General features: G+C 51.9%; 1 protein-coding gene across 3 annotated transcripts; it reads right to left on the bottom strand.

The window, feature by feature from the left end:
* Nucleotides 1-1,184: 1,184 nt before the first annotated feature.
* On the bottom strand, nt 1,185-21,980 carry Tollip (toll interacting protein). 3 transcript variants are annotated; one of them, XM_003465687.5, is made up of 6 exons: nt 21,794-21,980; nt 13,386-13,535; nt 11,469-11,651; nt 10,563-10,715; nt 9,802-9,892; nt 1,185-3,835 (listed from the first exon to the last, which is right to left on the bottom strand). In XM_003465687.5, exons 1-6 carry the CDS (start codon nt 21,824-21,826, stop codon nt 3,621-3,623), a joined length of 825 nt encoding a protein of 274 aa, XP_003465735.1. In that variant the 5' UTR covers nt 21,827-21,980; the 3' UTR covers nt 1,185-3,620. The 3 variants fall into 3 exon arrangements, with proteins under 3 accessions (XP_003465735.1, XP_013003499.1, XP_023419027.1); XM_013148045.3 differs by lacking the exon at nt 13,386-13,535 and having other exon boundaries at nt 21,794-21,964; XM_023563259.2 differs by lacking the exons at nt 9,802-9,892; nt 10,563-10,715; nt 11,469-11,651 and having other exon boundaries at nt 3,776-3,835; nt 21,794-21,965.
* Nucleotides 21,981-24,135: the final 2,155 nt, after the last annotated feature.

The raw sequence follows: 24,135 nt of genomic DNA, 5'->3' as shown, positions 1-24,135 counted from the left end.
GCAGGTGCACAGCTGGGTTTCTGTCAGTGCTGGAACCCAAGACACCACATTGACTACATCCTCCTCCAGCAGGAACACAGCTGAAGGTTCCCGGACTGAAGCCACAATGGCGCAGGCTCTGCCTCTGCTTGTCTCTGCACCATGAGTTGATTCTTTCCTAAATCCACTTTTGATGGAGGCACTGCCCCTCTGCTGTCCCAGATGGACAGGGTCATGGTCTCATATTCAGGCCCTATGCCAGCAGTTGGAGCTCCAGGCTTGCCACAGCTAACGCCCTGCACCCAGAGCCTCGCAGCTCTGCATTCAGCCACAGATGCTGAGCTCTTTCCCAGCCTGCGGACACTCCCAACTCCCCAAACCTTAGGAACTTCTACTTTCTCGTGCTCAGCCCTACACATAAAGAAAGATGTCTACATCTTCTCCCCAACACTTTAGGTGTTTGGTCCTAGAGGAGCTTCCTAAGTATATGTCACTTGCTTCTCCACATCATGCCCAATGGTAACGACAACTCAACTCTGTCAGCTGTTTTGAATAAAACACATTCACACTGCCACAAGTTAATGGTCAGAAGATCACAAGCTTAGCAGGAACACCACATTCAGGATGAGATCCAAGTTACCACGATAGCAGCACCTGCTGCCAAGAGATGCCCATCCTGCACTCCCAACAGCCTGCATCAAGGAGAGACGAGCGCTGGGTGAACAAAGCCATGCCAGCTGCAGCCACTGCACACAATGACTTCTGGTCACAAGGACAGAGAACCCCCACATCGTGACCATCTTGCTGGCAGCCTTGCCCACCCTGCCAGGTGGGTGGCAGCACATGGTGGGCTGCTTCGAATTGTGGTGAGCAGGCACTAGGCACACCTGCATGCTTCTGACTGCACTTGATCCCTGAGCAAGGGACAGCCAAGCAGGGCAGCCACACCAGGTCGCCTGGCGGAGAAGTTCCAAGCGTAAGAACAAAGTTAACAAGATGCTCAGTGAGGACGAGTGGCCACCACCACAGCAGACCTGGAGCAGAATCTGAGCCTTTCCCACGGGCCACTCCTTTCGCCCAGTTAGTCTTCCTTTGTGAAGTCCTGGAATGGTTGTGAATGAGTGAACCCTGAGCCGGTGACCCTGACCAGCGAGTCTCTCCTGAATGCTGCGAGCTACATTACAAAACACTCAGGTGCAAGAATGGCAAATTTCCCCTTTCAGGACTTTATTTCTCTATTTTTATATGGGCCACTTATTAAATTAGAAGGCTGAAAAGTAGAAATGTATTTTACAATCAAAGGAAAACCTGGACACAGACCCCCTGTGAACGTAACCGTAGAAACAGAGAAGTTCTGAGAATCACACCCACCAACACGGGCCTCATGCACATCAGCGAATGCCACAATGAAGAGGCAGTCTGGGGAGGGGAAGAGTGCAACAAAGCCACGCACACACGTCTCACTCACAGGGTGACACAGAGCTGGAGGCCACGTCAGACTACAATGCTCAGGGGCTCCAAATCCAACCAACATCTGCCTCAAAAAACATGGCCCAGGCCTTGCCCTGACACCTGCCCAGGAAGGCTGTTCCCACCGTCCATCCCTGGGGCTTTGCTAGCAACCTGACTCTGCAGAGCAAGGGTCAGAAGCAGCAGCAAGATCCAGCAAGGGCCCAGCTCCCGTCCGTGCCTGCCTCAATCCACCGCCACTTTTGTCTACAAGCTGGGAACAAGCCACTCCTTCTGAGGTGACACCTTTCATCCACACCAAGAGGACTTGGCAGTGAGCTGAGTGAATCAGGCTGTGCTCAAGACCCTGAGCAGGCACTGTGGCCTTGCTGCCCCCCCCCCACCATACACACTAGACAGGCACAACACCACAGGCTCCAATGGAAGTGGCACAGAATGAGGGATGAAGGATCTTATTTGACTAAGGCCATAGAAAATGTGATACATCTTTGATCTATTAAAAAAATAAAGTGTTCAGGAAAAAGGAAAGAGACTGCTCTGAGTCACAGCCTTCTCCAGGACACGCTCAGCAGGGGCAGTGCAGGCAGCTCGGCAACATTAGGGTGGAGGCCAGGCACCTGCAGCCTCACTTGGGCCTGGGGACAGATGCGGCAGGCTTGCGCTATTCTGGGCCAAGTCTGCTGATGGAGCTAAGGGAATCCCATTCTGCCAACACATCCGTCCCCAAGGGTGGGGGCCGGCTGCAGGCACAAGACCACACAGTGGCTTGGAAGGAAGACCTCCAGTGACTGGCTAGTTAAAGTGGGTGGTCAAACTTACTTAACAAACACTGGTGTCTTTCTTCTCTACCACAAGATGAAAAGCCTTAACAATTTGCAACTAAAGAAAAGCACCCAGTGCCACCATTCCACCTGTACCACTACCCCACTCTTCTTCAGTTTACAAAAATAATGATTTATGATCAATATATTTGACAAAAAGCACCCCAATCATGGTAGAAAGCAATATTTTGCAGCTGAGATTAAAATTTTCTCTTTTTTGATGGGGTGGGGACGGGGGGGGGGTTGGGGGGGTGGTGGTGACAGACACACCTGAAATTTAAGCACTAACTTACTCAGTCTGAATCATTCAAAGAGGTCCAAATTGTCAGGTCTGATGGTCACACCCATGTCAGTAGACTCTCACATTCAGAGGCTGGGTACAAATACCCTTGAGAACGAGAAGCAACGCACTGTGGGCTACGCACTGTGGGCTACACACTGTGACACACCAGGCTACAGGGCTTCCCAACGGTGCACGTCCTACATAAAAGTGCATTGCTTCTGAGGTGTCTCCCAAGGCTCTGAGTCTTACAACATGGTGTCACCCATCAGTCCCTAAATCTGCCTGCAGCCAGAACACAGGTCCACAAGAGGTGACAGCAGTGACTGGGCAGCCAGGTGTCAGCAGCTCAGCCTCAGCAAGGTCCAATGTGAACATTCACTAGGTTTCAACTCCATCCCCCAACTAGAACTGGCGCACAGCACGGACAGTGCCTTGACACAGTAGCGCCACCCTAGGCCCTAGGAAGAGAAGGTGGGACAAGGCCTGCGGAGCCAGCAAGGTCAGCAGGACATAGTGTGGCCTAAGTGACCAGGGCAAGGCAGAGGCAGGCCAGCTCTGTGGCCAGCGGAACCAGGCAAGAGACCCATGCTCTAAACACTGTCAGGAAGGAACACGGACGCTCGGCTTCGATCTCTAAAGGTGACCTGGAAACCAGGGCATGGGGGTCTGCATGCTGCAAGTCACTAGGTCCACCCCAAACAAGCCAAGTGACTGTGTCTCTCAAAAGCTCAAAAGGATGCTCGACAGCTTCTAATGCCCTGGCAGAGGGTGGCTTTCTATGAGAATGCCTTCCAGAGCAGTGTGAGGAAGAGACACACATCCCCAGCACAGGCATGTGGGTCTGTGCTGTGGCACTATGCCACCATCATCCGACCAAGACGAGGAGGGAACCCCCACTGGTAGTCAAGAGGGCTGCTGGGAACTGAGACCCACATGCATCTTGAAAACAGGTGGGGAGGGGCACCAGGTATCTGAGGAAGAGGGTACAGGTAGTGGTTCAGAGGAATCTTGTTGGGATGAGGACCCCAGGGAACCGGGGGTGGCGAGTCCTAGGGCAACAGACAGGTCTAGGACTCCTCGCCCATCTGCAGCAGGGAATTGATGGCAGCATCCTTATTGCCTCTCTGGGCTTCCAGCACGGAGCGGATCACCTCTTTGTCCATATTGGGGAACATGTCCTGGATGGCCTTCAGGTCCTCCTCCATACAGCGGGGCTGCACGGTCACGGCTGGTGGGGGCACTGCCATGGGCACCATGCCAGGGCTGCAGACGGTGGGCATTCCTAGAAACAACACAAGTCTGCTAAAAACATCAGTGACACAAAGTGCAGGCTGGCTCAAGCTGCAGGAAACAACACTCTCCCAGCTTCCTTGAAGGGAAAGGCCATCACGAGCTGCACAAGACAGAGACCCTGCAGGAGTACGAAGCTGGCAGCCTCCAACACCCTCTCTGGACAGCAGGTGAGGCTGGGCTTCTCCACAAGCAATGTCCTCTCCAAATTCATGTCTCTGTCCCAAATGCAAATCAGATCTTTCAAACCTCATTTAAGTTATTTCATGATCACAGGAAGAGGCAACAAAAGAGTGAAGGCAGAGTCAACAGCACAGCCTTGCAGGCTGAGCCGGCAGAAGCCACACAGCCCTCAGGTTGGAAGACACAGGCAGGTGAGACAGGACGTGTGGTGACACCAAGCAACCACATATCACAGAATTCCCACATATCTCTCTCTAAAGGGCCACACTGTCTTACAATGCTGCTACTTCTTTAAGCTTTAAAAGTGTGAACAATCCTCCCCACTAGGCCCCCCAGAGTGTGAGGCAGAGTCATCACTTAGGGGGCAAGGCTTTTCTTCTCCCATTACATTTAGAAGATGGTAAATGAAATTGAATGCTGCCTCCAATGCTAGCTGAAACAAAGTATCAGGAGCCCTAAAAGTAGCTGGACTTGGTCGTATACCTGTAAACCTAGCACTTGGAGGCTGAGGCCTGAGTCTGAGGCCAGCCTGGATATAAAAAGGAGCAGAAAGCCAGCATTTCCAGCCCTCTACCCATCCTCCACTATACACCCTTCTGTGCCTGACACCTGCCTTCCCAACCCAAGACAGGCTGTCACCACCCTTTACAGGCAAGGGTTGTGGCACTGTCGTCCCTTGCTGCCTGGCCTTTCAGTAACAAGGAGAAGGGAAACCACGTCAAGTCAGGTGGGGACCACATGCCCCATCACAGAGGATGACAGTTCAGGTGCTGCCCGGCCCAGGTCTGGGACAGCAGCCTGTCACAGAGGATCTAGGCAGCCTTGCACACAGACAGGGCGCTATGTCCACACAAAGGTCAGCAAGCATAGGCCAACACAGTCAGCCTAGGTGGGTGTTATGGCATATACCTGGATATCCCCTCTGAACCTCAAACACTTACAGGTGGGGCTTTCCAGAGCAGGCTGGATCTAGGGCATGATGCTGGGGTTAAGAGTGTCCCACCCTGGGTGTGGGTGGCACTGCCCAAAGGGCAGGTGACCTGAATGAGGCTGGCTTCCTGCTTCACTGTCGCTTGCTTGTTTCTGCTTTGTGATTCCATTCCTGCCATGTCCCTCTGCCTTGGAGTCTGCTGACTATAGAATGAAACCTCCATGAACTGTGAACCAAAAATAAAGCTTTTCTACTTTAACTTCGGGTGTGGGGTATTCCGTCTCAGTAACGGGAAAAGTAACTAAGAGATCGGGTGAGGGAAGGAGGCAGGTGAGGCACCTTCTGCTGTCACCTGTTCTATCAGGCCCCAGGGACTGGGCCACTGTGTACACAGGGGATGATGCCAGCCTGACTGTTGCTAAGACTGTGTGGAATCATTCACCAAGCCCTGGGTGACTGTGGGAGCAGACACATCAGTGGCTGCCTGGGGACATGGCAGGCTCAGATGGATGAGAGCCCAGCTGCCCCAGTGAGGCACAAGTGAGGTGCCCTGGGACTTGGGCCAAAGCAAGGAAGAACTGCAGCAGACAGCAAGCCAGAGCCTGTGCTGTTACCCCATCACCTCTGGCCAGTACCACAGTGCACTCACACCATCCATTCACAGACAGAACGTGGTCCACATGACCAAAGCCCCACTTACCCCCACAGCCCAGGCCAGCACAAGCCAGGGGATGACCATGGGTATCACACGGGGCCCTTGCAACCTAATGGCTATTGCCTGGCCTCACGAAGTACAGGTCCCAGGCAGCCACTGAGAAGGCCTCTAAGAAGCCTGCACACACAATGAAGCCCACAGAGCCTGACGCAGGACAGCTTCATGGGTAGGAGAAAAGGACCTCACTACACTGTACTTCAGAGCACTCTAACCATGGATGTCGCAGTGCATGGGACTGGATGAGCACTTGCCCAGAGCTGAGCACTGCAGGCCTGCAGAGAAACGGTGGCACAGGATGGTACAGACAGCAACATTCATTTGTGGCCACAGCAGGAGGAGCTGTAGTTCCCAGCAAGTGGGAAGACCTGAGGTCTGGTTCACCTGCAGTGTTTACCAGAGGCCCCATTGGGGCGGCAGTGGGAATTAATCTTCCCACCAACTCTCTCCATGCTGCATGCAAATAGGAAGCAGAATAGCAGCCCAGATGATCAGGGAAATTAGATGAGGTCATTTTGTCTAAAATAGGCAACATGCAGTGGGTGCTGCCTGCCCTCTCTGCATTGTGACAACAAAGTGTCACCACTCCTGACATGCACACGCAGACCTGGACCTACATTTATGGCCTGACCTCCCCAGCCCACAGCTTTGCTGGGCCACCAGTGTAAGCAACACACAATAGCTCCCTGCCCCAGGAATTCAGAAACCCAGCAGAGGCTGTGGTCCATCACGCCATTCTCCTACTCAGGCATACTTCTCCAAAGTCAAGGTCAAGTCCCACCCAACCATGTGATGCCTATTAGGTATTTATCTTTGTTTTGATGGAAAATCATTTATCTGGTAATCCAAGCACTGGGGGTGGGGTATGAGAAGCCAGATGAGGTGATGTGTTGCTATGATTCCATCACTCTGCTTCGGGAGGCTGAGGCAGGAGGACCACAAGTGTGAGCCCAGCCCAGGCCACTTAGCAACATAGTGACATCCTGTTTGAAAATTTAAAAAAGGTCTGGGGATGCAGCTCCGTGCAAAGGTTCTGAGTTCAATCCCCAGAACCATAAAAAATATCAAATAAAACCCAGGGCTACAACAGCAGGAAAGCTCTGAACACCACGGTCCTGTTCTCCACCATCTCACTCAGTGAGGTGAGAACCATGACTTATGGGAAAACAAGAGGGAAAGGACCTAGGAGGACTCCCTGGCTCTATAGGCTCCCAGGACCTGAGCTTGGGCTTCTGGCTGGAAAGCAGATTGCTGCAGCGGCAGCAGCTGTGGCAGTGATGGTGAACTGTATAGAGCTTTCAATGACACAAACAACCCTTGTGGCACTCGTGCCATGGGTTAGCCACCACTGCCCTGGGGCTTCTAGGATGAGCTCCCCAGTGCACCACCAGGCAGCTGGTGCTCAGTGGGTGTGGACGTGTGGGCAGATGGTCCCTGGGGAGTCAGCCTGGCTGTGCCTGCCCACTTCCTGTGGGACTGGAGGCGGCACCTCTGACCCAGTACCCACGCACCATACTCGAATCATGGGCCCGAGGCCTCCACTGCGGAGCAGAATGAAGCACAAAATGTGTGAGTGAGCATATAGTTTAAGCACTGGACTTTTGATGCTCTAGATGGTCAGGGCTGCCTCTCAGAGTATTCAGGATTTGCACGACTCAGGAAGAACCAGCTCAACTTTCAACTATAAGCCTCTCAACACTTAAGATCACTAAACTACAGATGCTTGTAGACTGAGTCTCAACTAACTAAGGGATGCCGGGTCCTGGAAGCTAGTAGTCCAACTGAGTCTCAACTAACTAAGGGACGCCAGGGTCCTGGAAGCTAGTAGTCCAGGGTGGAGGCAGGAAATGCACAAGGAAACAGAGGCTTCCTGGGGTGCCAGTCAGGAAATAGTGTATTCAGTGGCCGCAGAACAGGCCAAGGGGACAGCAAGCCCCACCTGAAGAACTCTCTCTGGGAAACAATATAAATAGTAAGAGTAACAGATTTCTGTTCAGGGAACTGAACGAACTGTGAGGCCCCACAGCAACACCTGCAGTGGGCAGTTTAGTCTGTGAGAAACAGGAACCATGTTCAGGGGTCGGGGTTTAACTCAGCGGCACAAGTGCCTGCCTGGCATGCATGAGGTCATGAGTTCAATCCCTGATACGGGAAAAAAAGAAAAAAAAACATTTAAGGATGAGCCATCACCTGCAGTCACACCTTGTGCCACACAAATAGTCAACAGCAGGGATGAACGAGAGTAGCCTCCTCAGGCAGCAGCAGGTCACCACCAGAACAGTGGACAACAGGCAACAGCTTGGACAGATGGACGTGGGGCCAGGCCTGGCTAGTGCCCTTCTCAGAGCAGGATGAGGATTACCAGTGCCCATGCATGCACTCAAAGAGATACGTTCTTGCTTATGGCGGGTGGGGCCCACAGCCTCCCGAAGTTCCAACAGAAAAATACTTGCTCTCTCTTGTAACTTTTCTGTATGTAGGAGACTTCCAAAATTTTAAAATGTATATCAAAAGGAAAGTTCAAAGGCTCTGCTCATAAGGAATCCTAGTCTTTCTTTAAATAAACATTTTAGGACAAATTTTAAAGGCATTTACAGAGAATGAAGGACAGGACCCAGAGAAAAACAGGCCATCGCCTCTTTAGAAGCTGCTTTTCCATTAACCAAATGTACTGTGGCGCTGGTAACTGAAGAGGATGGGCTCGTGACCCCCACACAGATACGTCAAGTCCTGACCCCATGCCGGCTAAAGGTCTCTGCAGATTCAGAGAGCTGAGATGCAGCTGCACGCGAGTGGGATGGCCCTCGTGCAATGACAGGAAGACGGACACACAGGGAAGGCATGTGTGCAGACTGAGCCATGGGCCAGGGTGGGGTAGCCACAAGCAGAGGGCACTGGAGGCCCCAAGAGAGCCTCTGGCAGGCACGGCCCAGCCTCTCCTGCTTTGGGCATCTGGTCACAAGAACTGGGAGAACAGACTGTGTGGTTTCAAAAGCTCACCTGGTTCCAGATGGGGCTCCTTCTTCGGCCCTCATTCCTCTGATGCAAGAGACTATCACTGAGCCTGATTGTCACCAGCAGCTATCCCCAGGTCTTTGTGGTCCCTATGTCCCTGCTGTAGTGCTGCCATCCTGTGCTAAAGGTCTCTCCTGGAGCCCTGAACACTGAGCTGCTTTAGTTTTGGGTCATCCCGTTAACTGGGTAGCTTTCTACCACAGCCAGCACTGCAAGGTCTCCCATGGATGCTGGGCCTCCCCTCTCCTCTAAAAGTGCTTCCCTTTACTCCTGCAAGCAGTCATGGCTCAGAAATCCCCAAATGCACTCACAGTTGGAATGGCCCAGTGCTGCCTACTCTTGGGGCTGGATGCAGCCAAGTGCAGGTAGCTCTGAGGTAAGATCCTGACTCCTGGAGCTCTCTCTGCTCCATTCAGACGCTGGGTGGCTAGAGGCATCGACAAGCCTCTCTGCCTTGGCTGGAAGGACCCCAGATGAACTCACACTACTCAGCTGCCAGCACCAGCAACCAGAGGGCCCACTGGGCCAGGGGTGCCCTCCCCCCCCTGCCACTACCCTGGACTCTGGTTTGGTCCTCTTGGGGCAGTGTGACCACCAGCCTCTGCTGTGATCTCAGCTTCCTGGACTTTGGCATGGAACAGGTGTTTGCGAACCGGCCCTGGCATCTCTGCTCTTGAGGCTGCAGTCTCCTCTGCCTGCTGGGTAACACCTGGAAACTACCTGGCCAGTGGTATGGCTGCGGGGTGCTACACCAGTCATGGCTGAGGTGACCAAGAGGTTAACACAAAATCCAAGGATGCAAAGGCATACAAAGTTGTGTTTTAACATGATGGCGTGTGCTGCTGCAAGTGGTGGCTTCACACAGGTACATGATTCTAACACAAAGTACTCATTTGAAGACTCAGTGTGCTCCACCAACAAGACTATAGGCTTTGAATAATGGACTCGCACACACAAGCGTTTAAATCAAGATCTCGTTTCCACACTTCCACAAAGGTCACTCCCCGCCCACAGGCTAACAACTAGGGCACAGATTCTGGTTGCTACATGTGCTAGGAAGTTCACTGTGACACTGGGCTCCACCCTAGTATCTGCCAAAGGAGAAACATCAACACACCTGTAATGGGCACATAGCCAATGCCCTGCTGGTACACGGTTGGCATCAGAACCACGGGCTGGGGTGGCATCATCATGGCAGCAGGCAGTGACTGAAAAACACCAAGAGGATTGTGGGGTCAAAATCTCATCTCCAGCTCACTGTAATGGTCCTGCAAGTACGGAGCCCAGGACTCGCATCGGCCCCACCAACACCCAGCACCCCTTCTTGGCTGGCAAAGCAGAAGATGACAACTGGGTGCTGCAGTCGGGAGAGTGAGACTCAAGGAAGCAGCCTGGTAGGGACACTTCGGAACCTGCTGCCCAAGAGAAAACGTCAGCACAAGGAGCGTCTCACAACAGCCCAGTGTCAGCTCGCAGCTCAACACTATCCTGGACAATTTAGTAAGACCCTGTCCCTGAATAACATTTAAAAGGGCTGGGGATGTACCTTAGTAGCAGAATGCCTGCCCAGCACCATAGGAGAGAGCCCTAACCTGCCTGCCTGTGACCGCCCTCCCCCACCAAGGTCCCAGGAGCTGACCTGCTCTGAGAATGGAGGCAGCAGGTGGGAGGATGACACATTGGGCGACTGCCAAGCACATGTAAGCCTCTGTTCCATGGCCCTAGGGTAGGGCCCTCACACTGCCTGTGTCCCCACCAAGATGCTGCATACTTCATGGCCAGCCACTGCCTCCTGGGAAGGGCCCATGGGCCCTGGAGCCAATGCCATGCAGTGGGCCCAGGCTGACCACCCCAAGGCCACTTCAGCCCAGCACTCACCGTGTAGGACATGACCAGGTTGATCATGCCCTCTTTGTCATCACCCTGCCTCCCACTCAGGCTGTACCACTCATCCTCCACTTGGCCCTGTTTCAGGGACTCCGGGATCGTGATATGAGTCCATGCAATGCGGTCATCCATGGAGAAGGCTCGCTGAGGGGGACGAGAGGGAGGCAAGCACATCAAGGCACAGAGGTGGGCACATTCCCCGGGGCTATAGTGATGAGACTTCTGCAAGGCTCCCAGCCCCTTCAGGGAGTTCCTGCTCAAGTAAGGTTCAGGCCCATCCCTCTACCCTAGCTGCTGGCCACCAGCTGGTACAGGCCAGGTTTAGGACAGGAAAGGGAGGACCTCCAGAGTTGCTGCTCCAACCCCCAAGACCCAAGCACGTTAGGCAGGCACAAGATGGAAGCAGATGCACACATACAGCCCAACCTCCTTTCCACAAGCTCTGCCCCTCCAGACAGGATTGGGGAAGGGACAGGAAATGGCAGAGGGCAGCAGTGAGACCCTTACCCTTTCCATAATCAGCCCTATTGTATGCAGCCCTGTGGCAGGAGGTATCTGGTGCCCAGAGACAGTTTTGAAGGCATCTCTTCAGCCCCTGGGCTCCTGCCTGGCATTCAAGCCTGCTGCATGCAGGCTCCTGACAGGACTATGACATACAGGGCTCACTGCTCCAGACCTGCACCATGTGCTACAGAAACAGCATCCCAAGACATGCGTGGGACTCAGCCTATCTGTGATTAAACACTATCGACTTTGTCTAGCGTGTCTAACATTGGGCCACCGGTGCTGTTTCTGGGGGGACGTGCGCCTTGTCACCAGCAGGCCTCAGATGATGGAGCACACCACACCTTGCCCCATCTGAGCCACATGCAGCCTCGAGACACAGGCAGCTCTCACCTCGTCGAAGATCTCCAGGTAGAACGAGTCCACGCCTGGGGGCACCGTGCACTGGATGACCTTGTTCCAGCGAGGGTTCTTGGCACCGTTGTGGGCCGTGGGCGTCTCATACACAGCATAGCCCAGGCGCAGGCGGCAGTAAGGGTCCATGCGTGTCATGCCATAATTTTTTGCCAGCTTTGCCTGAAATAAACGCAAGTTCAGAAAGATGCAGTGCCCAGCACCAGAGGAAAAGGTGGGTGCTTCCCTAAGCTGCTGGCCTCCTCAGACTGTCCACTGCCACATTTCCTGGGCCAAGCACTTCAGCCACTCAAATCTATCTGAACATGCTGCTAACCTGCTTCTCAGGACTCCAGGAGTGAAGAGTCACTCCAACCCTGGCAGGAAGCACATGAGGCCTCACCTGACAGTACACAGCTGAGAGGAGGGGAGGAGGCGGGGTGCCCCAGAGCTAAGCTGCTCCAGAGTCCTACGGACCTGGAGGCATCTTCCCCAGCTTCAGCTTCCTGCAACTCATGGCAGCCTCTCAGCTCACAGGATAGAATACCCTCTTCCTGCACCAGGTGTCCAAATCACAGTCCTCCAGCCCCACCTCCAAGTCTGATGGTCTGCTGTGAACTGTGTCACAGGGAGCAAAACCAGGAGCCCTTATGAGGTGAAGATGCGGCACAAAAAACTACTAGGGATGGCATACATCTGTAACACCAGCACTCTGGAGGAGGCTGAGGCAGGAGGATCAACTCAAGTTCAAGGTCAGCCTAGACTATATAGTGAGACCCTTTTTTCAAAACAAACAAAAACAAAACCTAAAAACCTACTGTTCAGCATACAACTCAGGAGTAGATGTGAAATAACTGAAATCACATGTCCATTGTCACTGGCTACCAGAGATGAAAATCACAACTCCAAGAGAGACTCCTCTGAACCCACCAGAGTGACCACAAGAAGACAATGCAGCACCTTCCCAAGCCAGGTACAGCCCTTAGATATCCAGGCAGCAGTGCAGCCCTCAGCCATACCCTGCACTGGCATGGGTCTCTCTGCTTTCCCTGAGAAAGGGTCCTTTTCTGCATGTCTGGAGTGAGTGCCGGACTGCAACTCATCCCTAAAGGGCCCTCCTTTTCTTATGGGTTGAGTGCTACACCCAACCTAGGTGGGTTGCCTGCAAACAGTATAAGGTACAGAAAGAGTCTTCTCCTGGGCCCTCTCTTTTTACTCTTGTTGCTTTTGGTACCTGCCAATGAATGGTTGTCCCTGTACCATGCCACCCTGCCTTGGAACCAACTGATTATGGACCAAAACTTCACAAACTGTGAGCTAAATAAACCTTCCCTTCTTTAACTTTGGGCGTTGGGTATTGTGTCCAGCAACAAGAGAAATGTAACCGAGACAACTGTCCCTGGATAACACGTGGGCACACATGGTTAGGACAGAACAGAATTGTGCAGTTGAGATGTCACTGCTGGGCACACACTAGTGTGGTCCTGGGCAACATCAGCACCCCAGCCACTGAGTCTCCCTGGGGGAGGAATAGTGCCTAGGACAGAGCAGATGCCCACCAGTGTTCATTATAATTTTTAAATTTTTTTTTTTGTCTTTTTCCTTTTTATCGGTACCAGGAATCGAACTCACAACTGCCTGCTTGCAAGGCAGGTACTTATGCCGCTGAGCTAAATCCCCAGCCCCTATTTTAAATTATTTTAGGAAGAACCCTGGGAAATTGTATTTTTTTCATATATGTCAGTTTTCAACCTCATATACAAGATTTTAGAAACACTAGAATCAGAAAAGTTCCATCTGTCCACATGGGAAATGCTACAAAGGGCCAAAATCCATACTGCCTCCTGGAGCCCAGCTTGCCTCTTTCCTCCCCCACTGGTGCCAGCCCCCCAACAGGAAGGGCAGTCCAGTGCCCACCTGCACCACAGTGATACTGAGGCGGCCCACGGTACCCAATGTGCCTCCATATTGCAGCTGCTGTGCTGCCTGGGCATCCAGCTGGACCTGCTGCTGCTGCTGTGTGGGTGTTATGCGGAGGAAATCCTGCGGCAGCTCACCAATTAACACCTGCAGGCAGAGAGGGGACAGTGTCAGCAGCCAGTCAGCCCCCACCCCAATTCCTGATCATGCCTGGATGTGCCCTGCCTCCTTAGCTTCCCCTTCTACAAATGAGGACAAGGAATGAGGGTTTCCACCAGACCTTCCCTGGGGCTTCCCTGCTCTAGGACAAGCCAGAGTCCAGAGATGATAGGAATATGTTTCAGTCCCTAAAATCAGGCATCTGTCCTCCAATAAGGCTTGCTGGATGGTTTCCAGGACCCACTCCGAGGTCTATGTCCATGATCTTTTTTTTTCTCTCTTGGATCACAACTAAATGCAAGGCCAGTGAACTTTGGTTATCATTGGGTTAAACACATAAACGAGATGAACTTGGAACCAAAGTTACTTGGAAAACCTTTTGTCCTAAAAAACAACTATTTCAAACTGAAATGGTTCAAATTCGATTCTGGAAGAAAAATAAGAAGCAAATTTATTCAGAACGGCTCACCACTCTGCTCTCTGCCTCTTCTCTCTTAACCCTATTGACTGGCTTCCTGACAGTGAGGGTCCTTGGGGACACTCCCCAGAGTGGGGGTTTGGGGAATGCAGGGGTTTGGGGAGAAACCAGAAGGCCTCTGAAAAAAAGAAGTCATCTAGAGAAACAGGAGGAAACCATAGAAAGGGTTTGCAGCAATTCCTAGCAAGCCCCTGGCCAAGGCTCACAGCCTGGGCTCAGCAGAGGTCCCTGGGGCACAGAAACTGAGAGTGAGATCCAGGGATGTACTCCTAAGGAAGGCATCCTGTGGATCTACAGCAAGACACTGGCAGTCAGAATGGCCCACCTGCCTGGGGGCCAAGGACTGGAGGCAGTGGAGGCCACCGCAGGGATGAGCACAGGGCTGTCTATACCTTCAGTAAGGCAGGTCCACCAACTCTGCAATGACAGCTCCTCCTTGTACATGGTCAGTGCAGTGTCTGGAGGTCACATGTAAGAATGTCTATGATATCAAAGAGTGATGACCAAGCCCACCAGGCCTGAACCTTCATGGACACGGGGGTGAGCTGCTGGGGGAGAAGTTCCAGCCCTTCAGTGGCCTGAGTCACCTGCCTGCAGCCCCTGCTGCCCACAGGGGTCCTAGCAGCCAACATTCATGTGATGGAGACCAGTGCCACGGACGTGAGTCAGGCAAGGTACGCTGCTGAAAGATATTGCACACAGTCCCCATGGGGGACTCTCCCTGAAGGTTTGGGTGTTTCCACCACAGGCTCCAGGAAAGCCAGGCTCCGCCCTTGTCTCCCCATCCTGGTGCTTCCAGAGCACATAGACCAATCACACCAGCAAGATTACCAACTTGCCTCCTCACATGGGTCGGCACACAGTGTCCCTGCCTGCTGGAGGAGCCACTCCCACAGGAGGCCAGCGGCACACCCCTCCATACCTCTGAAACACAAGCACAGACAGGGACCAGGAAGGATCCCAGCCTCATTTAGGCAGCTCCTGTTGGCAAAGGACTGCCTGTGCGGCCAAGGTTGCCAGGCCTGCCCTGGCTCCCCATGGTGCCTGGCAGCCTCTACTGGGGCTGTGCTTCTTGAGATGCAGCTCACAGGTGGCCAGCCAGTCTGGGAAGAGCCATGGCATGCTGCTCCATTCTTGGGGCTGGGACCTCCAGGCATCAGGTGTCCTTTGTATTATATTCTTCCAGTTTCCACTGGAGTAGGACCGTTTTTTTGTTTGTTTGTTTTTGGTTTTTTGTTTTGTTTTTTTTTTTTTTTTGCGTTATTGGGGCTCAAACTCACGACTTCGCACTTGCCAGGCAGGCACTTATGCTACTGAGCTAAATCCCCTGCTTAGTAGGACCATTTTTTAATGGGGAAAATATATTTTTAAAAAAGCAAACTGCTTTTATTTTTCAGTAAGGATTTAACAAAAAAATTACAAGTAGGAAAGGAGGGCTTTTGTAATGTGAGTTAAACAGTATGACTGGAGGAAAAAAAGAGCAGAGAAGTAAACTAAGGAAGAAGATACCCATACTGGGCAGGCCAGGGGAGCAAGCCCATCCCCAGCTGGCACCAGGGAGCTAGACCAGTGTGCCTCATCCAACTCATGACCCTGAAAAACAGGGGGACCCTGAAATACAGTCCAGACTAGAGAGACATGCTGGTCAAAGGCAAAGCACCAAGTCAGATGGGGTGCCATAACGGAGCAAGCAGAATCTGGAACCAGTAAGAGTAGACCAAAGTCAGCTTCATGGCTGTCATGGTGATGGGCACACTAACCCTAGGGGAGCTAGATGAGACTAGTTACGCACAGATGCACACCTGTAATCCAAGTACTTGGGAGGCCGAGGCAGGAAGATTTCTATAGGTTTCAGATCACCCTGGGCTTCAAAGTGGATTTAAGACCAGCCTAAATTACAGAACAAGACCTTGTCTCAAAAAGCAAAAAAGACTCGCTATCATCTCTGCAGCTTCTCCTTAAATATAAAATTATCCCCATATCAGAAGCTTGTTAGGAAAAGTTGCAACTTAACCTAATGAGGAAGAGGGGAAGGAGAGCAAGAGAAGTGGAGGGGGAAACTTAGGCCCTCTGGAACAGCAGCTTATGCAATACACTGACAGCCAAGCCTGCCTCTTGCTGCAAGTCCTTGAAGAGTTCTCAATTTAGACTAAATTCATCCCAGTGAGGACAGTTTTTACACATGAAGAGCTTCCTCTGCTAACAAAGTTAATGTTCCCCAAGTTTCGGTGAGCCCAGCCGATGGCCTCAATTCTCTCTCGTCAGCAACAGCACTGGAGAATGTCATCAGTAAATATGCATTTAAAGTACTTTAAAAATTCAATGTTAACCCTAAAATGTATTTTTGCCACTTTATGAGGAAGGAAATGTTTAAATTGCCATATAAAAATACATGTTTTATCCTGGTTCACATTCATGCTTTGATCTTTGGGAACATAAAGAAATGATTAATCCAGATAACGGATACATAATACAGTTTTTAAACACAGTTTTGCTTGAAGATAAAGATGAACACTGTGACTTGGTAGTAGTAACGCACTTTAAGCCTCAGTGTAGACCCAACAATCCCTCCCCTGGGCACCAAGGCATGGAAATCACAAGTGTGAGCACTAACATGCTCTGCCTCACCCCAAGAGAAAGACAGGCCCCCAAGGAGCCCCAGGTTCCCCCAGACAGAAGTATCTGCAACACCTGCAGGCCAAAGTCCCACAAGCTGACACAGGAGTGTTCCTGTACCTGAGAGATGGCCCCAGGAGTCACTGGAGAGAGGGGCCAGAAAGTAGGGTGTGCTGAGCCTCACACTTACGCCTGCCTCATGCTTGATCACAGACAAGGACAGGTAGAGTGAATGAGGAAGGCTGTGGGACTCCAGTGCTGGTGTCCCCAGAGGGCAGAGCCCACTAGAAGAGGAAACAGGGGACAGAAGAGGAAAGGTTATCCCAGACTTTGGCCTAAGCAACAGGATGGAATGACCTGCCTGTGTGTCTGGGACAACCAAGGAGAAGGCTGCTGGATGGGTCGAGTTCAGAGCAGAGCAGACAATAATTGAGAGTGTGTGAAGCTGTGGCACCAGTGAGACCCTGGAGGATGAGGGAAAAACCTGCCATGGAGAGTCAGCAGCTGTGTCAAGAGTGACATGTCCTGGCTAAGCCAGAACGGGGCTGCTGCCCTGGAGACAAAGGGAGGACAGATCACTGGGGGTCTATGAACACAAGACAAACTGTTGCTGTCCCTCCCCACCACCTTTACAGCTGGCCACTCCTCTTTCCTGCCTCTGAAGGGTCCCCAGCACCCATACAAACAACCTGCACTCAGCTCGCTATCCAGATGATGTCAGAGTAAAGTCAGTATAGGGACCTGGCCACAGGAATGGGCAAGATTTCTGAGAAATGAGAACTGAGTACTGGGCACCCAGCAGCTCACTAGTGAAGCCATTTCCCAGGGCCTGTGTGGCCTTGGCCCATCACCATAGGAGTCCACAAGGAAAGATTTTGTGAATGGCAAACTGCCCAAAGCTAGAAAGCTGTCACTGCACTTAAAAGCCTCAACTACTTTACACGAAAAACTCAAGGGGTGGAAGAGAAACAGTGACTTGGAGACAGACCAGAAGTGGACTCAGAGGCAAGGGGCCAGAAGTCAGCAGAGCAGACCTCCCACACACAGCACACAACACACCCTGCAGGAGCTCCTGGACTGGGAGAAGGCCCTCGAAACAAGGCTGGTCCATCTTTGCACCAATCTGGGAGGTGGATGATATGCTTGACCCCAGAGCTCCATCACTGTGCATGTTAAAATGTCTATGGTAACCACTAACAGAAATACACTACATATTTTCCAAGTAAGTAGAGAATTTCTAGTGAATTGAATTTGTGTAAATTAGAATTTTTAAAAACCTGTGTTTAAAAAAATCCCAAAGAAGGCAAGGAGTGGAAAAGGAACAAGTGGGACAAATAAAAGCATAAAAGTATTGAAAGTGTATGTGTTTGTAACTACAAAAACAAGACTAATATGTTCCAGTGAGACCTGAACTACTTAAGACTGGGTGTTTAGGAATGCAGCTATACTCTGTATAGAAGACTCTATCTTAAACATAACACTGGATAAACCCTAAAGTCAAAAAATGAAAGACAACATCAGATAAATAAATGTTCCCTGAAAGGAAAGAGGAGCCATGCTGCTATCAGATAACGTAAGTAAAGGTGAGAGGCCAGTTCGGACACCGTTTCACGGCCACAGTCTGATTGACAGGAAGACACCGCAGTAACATTCTCGTATACACAAGTAACTGTGCCCCAAAACCCAAGAATGAGACATTCAGTGGGACCCAGAGACACAGGCCTGCCGGCCTGCTCAGCACCTGAGTCATGAGCACGCGCACACAGGCTACCGACTCAGATGTGGAAGCTACAGGAAACCACAGATTTGTGAAGACACAAAGTCTAGATAAAACTCTTCCTCTGTCCCTAATAAGTAGGGGCAAAGAACCAGGCATCTGCCTGGCCTTGCACTTCAGAACAATTAGATAGTCGGGTTGATTAGGAAGCTCATCTTCATGCATAGTCCCCAGGAACAAATGACCCAACTCAAATAGCACCCTGCCACCCTAATAGTCACCAAACACACGCCAAACTGACAGGGCCCTGGGCCTAGGCAAGAGGCTGCAAGGGGCACAGGCAAGGCTGGCTGCTTCAGACCCAGCTTGCTGACACCCAGCACCTCCAAAAGCAGGCTCCACATCCACAAGGGAGTCCCACTGGAAATGCCGCCCTGCCCTGACACAGCCTCCAGCCACAGGTCTAGTGAGGTTTAATGCCTCACCTCCAGCTGAGTCCCCACAGAGGTCAGCCCTCCACCATCACTCACTGTGAGTGAACTCATCAAGTGCTTTAATTCTAAAATGTAAGAGCCAAGCATGGTGGTGCACACCTGTAATCCCAGCACTTGAGAAGCTGAGGCAAGAGGATCACTGCAATTTAGAGAGCAGCCTGGGGTACAAAGTGAGCCCAAGGCCAGCCTGAAATGCATAGTGAGGTCTTGTCTCAAAAAGACATAAATAAATAAATAAAATTTAAAAATGCAAAATATAGGCATTTTTCAAAATAGGTGGATACAGAGCAGAGTGCGGCATCCCTCGGTGGTTATTCAGCAAAACATCCTTAAGTAGGAAGCACTACATCTCCCAGAATAAGAACTGCACCAGTTGCTGACAGACCACAGACTCCTTCACAGGTGGCTGAGATGCTTCTGGGCAGGGCCTCTCCACCACTGCCCCCTACCTCCAGAAGTCCTGACTACAGACAGACGGCAGTCTCAGACCAGGCAAAGTGACCATCCATTACTCCTCCTTCACAGAGGAAGACAGTGGTCAACCTCAGCTAGCTGCCCAAGTGGTGGTCCAGGTCCAGGGTGGGAGACCCTGGGCCATGGTCTGACCCTGTCAGTAGCTGATAGGAAGAAGGCTGCTGTTCAGGGCCTTCTGTTTGGAAGCCAGCACCCTGTTATCTCCATACTTTCCTCACTCCACAGCATAACAAGGGTAGCATAGTAAATAGCAACTGACCAAAAGATCTTTACAAGTGTCAGTGAATCCAGAGGGCTTGCAGCAAGTCATTGTCGGTTAAGTGTCTGGTGGGAAAGGTGGCAACTTCAGATGGTGCGCCCCCCTAAAATGTCAAGAAAGTGTGCAGTATCCAGATAAAGCTCAAGAGACAGTTCCTTACCTGGGTATGCAACCCCATCATCCTCCTCCCTCTCTGTCTTCAAATCCTTCTGTTTTCAGTGGTAGCCCACCCCACACTTTTGCTGCTTCAAGTTTCCAGCCGAGTGAAGTGTCCCAAACAGATGGACCCAACCAGCCCAGGGAACAAACTCACAGCACCTAATTTGTGGACTCCAGACCTGATGGAAACTGTTAACTCTCACTGCCCAGTTCACCTAAACCACCAAATGCAGCCCTCTATCCTTATCTTACACACCTACAGAGCTGACTGTTATCACAATTGCCTTAAATACTGTCGTCACTCACACTGCTGAATGGATACACCACGGACTCCTTGGGTACCCCTGGAAAACTCAAGACCCCAGCTGATGGTACCTTCTTAAAGCCCAAATCTCACTTGTAGAGCACTAAGGGTGCCCTTAAAATACTTGTTCATCTGCCTACAGCATAAATACGTGACTACGTGATTTCTGCAACACTGGAGAGTATGAAGTCAGAGCAAACATCAGAACTTGGCACCACAGATCTCACAAGTCTAAAACACTGTCTGCCACTCCCAATTACTCATCGAAGCATGTAACTTATTCCAGCTCTGTGTAGCCACCAGAGATAGTCTCTCTCAGCAACAGGGGCTGACAGCTCACTGCAAGCCACTCTGGGCACACCACCACAGGAATGCAAGTTCAGTCGCACACTAGCTGACATGCTGTTTCAGAAGACAAAGACACCCAGACCCCATGGTGCCTTATGCCTTCTATTTTATAGAGGATGCGAGGAGGGGAGAGCACAGGGAACTCTATTTGTCTGCTCTGCACACACAACCAAGCTTTGCTGTAGTTCTCTGGAAGGGACGAAAGACAAGAGAAGGGACACAAGAGGCAACCCTCTTTCCACTGACTCTGGAAAGCAGCCACATCAAGGGTAGTAAGTAAGGAGGTAGGCTTCAAAGTCCTCAGAAAAAGTACCTTTTCCAGGGGGCTGGAGGTTTAGCTCAGTGGCATAAGCGCCTGCCTTGCAAGCAGGCAGTCGTGAGTTCGATCCCCAGTACCAATAAAAAGGAAAAAGACCAAAATAATAAGTACCTTTCCCAAACTTGGGGAAAAAAGTCTAAACTAAGGAATCTTTTATTTGCTCGTGGAAGAAACAGGATTGTCAACACCTAGAGGTAAAAATGAGGAGTCCTGGGCACTGTGGGTTTCACAAGTACATGTGGTGCTTGGACGCTAGGCAAGAGGCTCTGCGGTGTGTTCAGAAGAGCCTTGCTTGCCCACTGCACACTGGCACTGCTCATAGCACCCCAACCCCAGTCAGTCTCAGGGAGCTCTCCAGAGACCAGTCCAGCAGTTCTCCTGCAGGGACAGACAGCACCGCTGTGGAAACCCAGGCAACCCTCAACAGGATCTCCAGCTCCAAGAGTCCCCGAAGCTCATGGCTCTTACTCTATCATCTGCAAATGAAGAACCTGAGGCATTGAACCGGGACAATAACAGCCCCCACCCCACCCCCCAGATGCATGGCCCTTGCTCTGAGCGGGAGATAGAGAGGAAACTGCCTCATTCAGAGTCTGAATGAGGCGCGAGACTCTTCTCTATCGAGGGCCACCCGAGCTCTGGTCTCTCCAGCCCAGGGGCAATCAGGGCCAAGCCTCCTCCACCAGGGAACCTCTTGAGCCAGGAGCTCTCCTTCTCATGGGAACAACCAGGGGCCAAGACCTTCCCCCACCTGGGGAGGAACAAGGTTGTGGACTCTCCTCATCGCCCACCTACGGGCCATCACAGCAGGAGCCCTCCTTCCTGATGGTACATCACGGCAGGAAACCTCTCTTCTTCCTGGGGCCCATCAAGGTTGAGTTCCCCTCCCCCTCCCTCTCCTCTTCTTCCTGGGGTCCAGAGGGCGGGAGCTCCGGCCTCCTCCGCCTAGAGCCCGCCAGTCGGGGCCCAGCCCAAGACCCGTGGGCGCTGGCGCGGGCCACCCGCGCGGTTGAGGGAACGAGCGCGGCCCGAAGCCCGCGCGCCGCCACAGGTCGCCGCCCACTCCCGGCCCCCTCACCGGGCCGCGCTGCGTGCTGACAGTGGTCGCCATAGTTTTGCGGCGGCCCCCGCGCCTAGCCGACCCAACAGTGACGCGGCCGGGAGAGCTCTTCCGCCCCCGCGGAGCCTGCGTGTCCGTCGGTTGTCCCAGCGAAACTGCTGCCGCCCCAGTCAGCTGACAGCCACCGCACCCCGCCCCGATACGCCCATTGCGCAGGCGCCCCGCCCGGCCCCACCCTCTTCCAGTGCCATTGCGCACGCGTGCGCGATTTGAGGGCGTGGTCCAGCCGCCTAGTGGGCGCATGCGCATAGCTTTTGCCTTGAACCAAGAACCGGGAGAAATGGCTCCGTGCCTGGCTGGCTGCGAGTGCACGACCATGGGCGGGCACCCCAGTCCCAGGACCACGAAGATGGCCTCAAGGCAGTCGGGCAGGGCCGGTCAGCTCGCGGGGTTAGTTAGCAGTAGAATCGACACTTGCCGATGTCTGAGCGCTAGTGAAGGGAAAGTCGCAGTGTTTAGTGGCCGCAAACAGCAGATGGCAGTGAGGCCGGCAATCACCCAGGCCTTTGGTTTACCCTCAGTTCTTAGGAGTGGGCCAGGGGAGAGGCAGGGCAGATTCGTGCTCTGGCTTGAGAGTCTGGAAGGTGTCCCGAGGACGACGACGACCTGTCCTCGGGTCTCCCACCGAGCTGAGCTGTCAGTCCTTGGTTCCCTTTAGCGTGGACTTAGCACTGGCTAGTGTGGGTCCTTGCTTCAGTGGTAGTGGAAATTAAAATGGGGACATTCAGCACCACTTTACAGGAAAAAGCTTTAATTAGTAAGAAAAAATGAAGGGGAGAAGGCACAGCTCTGACAAAAACCAAGGCAGCCCCCTCACGAAGGAAAGCTTAGGTAGAGAAGAGCTTCAGCTGAAGGAGCTGAAGCGGGTGGAGGGCTGAGGAGGCCGAGGGGACTGGCCGGCCTGCAAAGGAAGGGAGTTTTATGGGGTGCTGTGGAAGACTGGAGCCCCAGGGACTGTTACCTCCGTTCTTGTTTCATAGCTCTAGTGGAATCCTCGTGGTTTGAGAGGCAGTTTGGATCCTGTGAGTCGACTGTCCTTGTGTGAGAGTGGCAGCTTTAGGGCTGAGGATTTAGTTCAGCGGCATAAGCGCCTACCTTGTAAGCACGAGGTCATCAGTTTGATCCCCGGAACCAAAAAAAAAGAGAGAGAGAGTGGCAGCTTTGGTTTCTATCATGAGACTCCTGTTGGGGAGGTGATCTTATCTTGGGGCAGCCTCTGAGGCTCTCTGCTTTTCTAGGAATGTGATTACAGGCTTAGGACACTGTCTGGAGACTTGTAGGCATCACTCAGAGGGTCTGAACTGGATGTTATAAAAGCTGAAAATTGGTAGCTCCTACCACTCCTGAAAATTAATCACACTGATATCAACATCCTCAGCCTTGATGGGGAATAAGACAGGTTAGGTACTTTTAGGGCCAATAAACTTTGTAATCATTCCCTAAGTGATTAACGTGTATGTGTGGAGCCAGGTAGTAAAGGAGACAAAGATAGAAGATGCAAGCTTTATCTTGCATTTATTTATATTTTTTGAGACAGGGTCTAGCTGTGTAGTTCAGTCTGATCTTGAACTCACTTTGTAGTCCAGGCTGCAAGCACATGACCAAACTCCTGCCCCAGGCTCCCCATTGCTGGAATTATAGATGTATGACACCATGCCTAGCTTATCCTGTTTCCCCCCAACACACACTGGGCACCTGTAGATTTATCCTCTAGGATATGGTGGTCACTCCTCCTAGGGCTGCTCTGCATTGGCACTCAGGGCATCATAGCTATCTTGGTTACTTTTCTCTCATTGCTGAAACAAAATACCCAACACCCAAAATGAAGAAAGGAAAGGTTTATTATCTCACAGTGTGTGGAGGTTTTGGTCTCTAATCAGCTGGTTCCAAGGCAGAATGGCACATGGCAGAGGAGCATCAGTTCATGGCAGCAGAAGACAGCAAAAACAAGAGCAAAAGGAAAAAGTGCAGAGAGAAGACTCTGTCCCTTGTATTGTATATAGGCCACACCCATCCTAGGGTGAGTCACACCCATAATTCCAGCATTGGACCTTGCATCAGTCACAAACTCTAGAAGCCTGCCCTCATAACCACATAAGGTTTTAGGGAGACCTACAGACTCAAACCATAACAATAGCCTCTTGTTTTCTTCTAGTCTCAAAATCCACATCTTCAGTCTCCATCACTAATCTCTCCTTTGATACTAGAGTACCTCAGGGGTCAGACTCCTCAGACATGTTTGTCCACATTCTCAATTCCGTTGCTTCAAATTCCATCTACTTTATATGCTGACAGTCCTA

The sequence above is a fragment of the Cavia porcellus genome, unplaced genomic scaffold (genome assembly GCF_034190915.1).
Source record: "Cavia porcellus strain 051 isolate PalLab524CR breed Dunkin Hartley unplaced genomic scaffold, mCavPor4.1 scaffold_6, whole genome shotgun sequence".
NCBI lineage: Eukaryota > Metazoa > Chordata > Mammalia > Rodentia > Caviidae > Cavia > Cavia porcellus.
Note: the sequence above shows the minus strand (reverse complement) of the source record. Positions and strands in the feature narration are given on the sequence as shown.

Bases quoted from the DNA above. Each gene is read 5' to 3' on its own strand.
- Tollip (XM_003465687.5), bottom strand. From the start codon at position 21,826: ATGGCGACCACTGTCAGCACGCAGCGCGGCCCG. The intron at 13,536-21,793 runs GTGAGGGGGCCG...CTCTGCCTGCAG, and splicing joins TCAGCACGCAGCGCGGCCCG to GTGTTAATTGGTGAGCTGCC. The intron at 11,652-13,385 runs GTGGGCACTGGA...CGTTTATTTCAG, and splicing joins TCAGTATCACTGTGGTGCAG to GCAAAGCTGGCAAAAAATTA.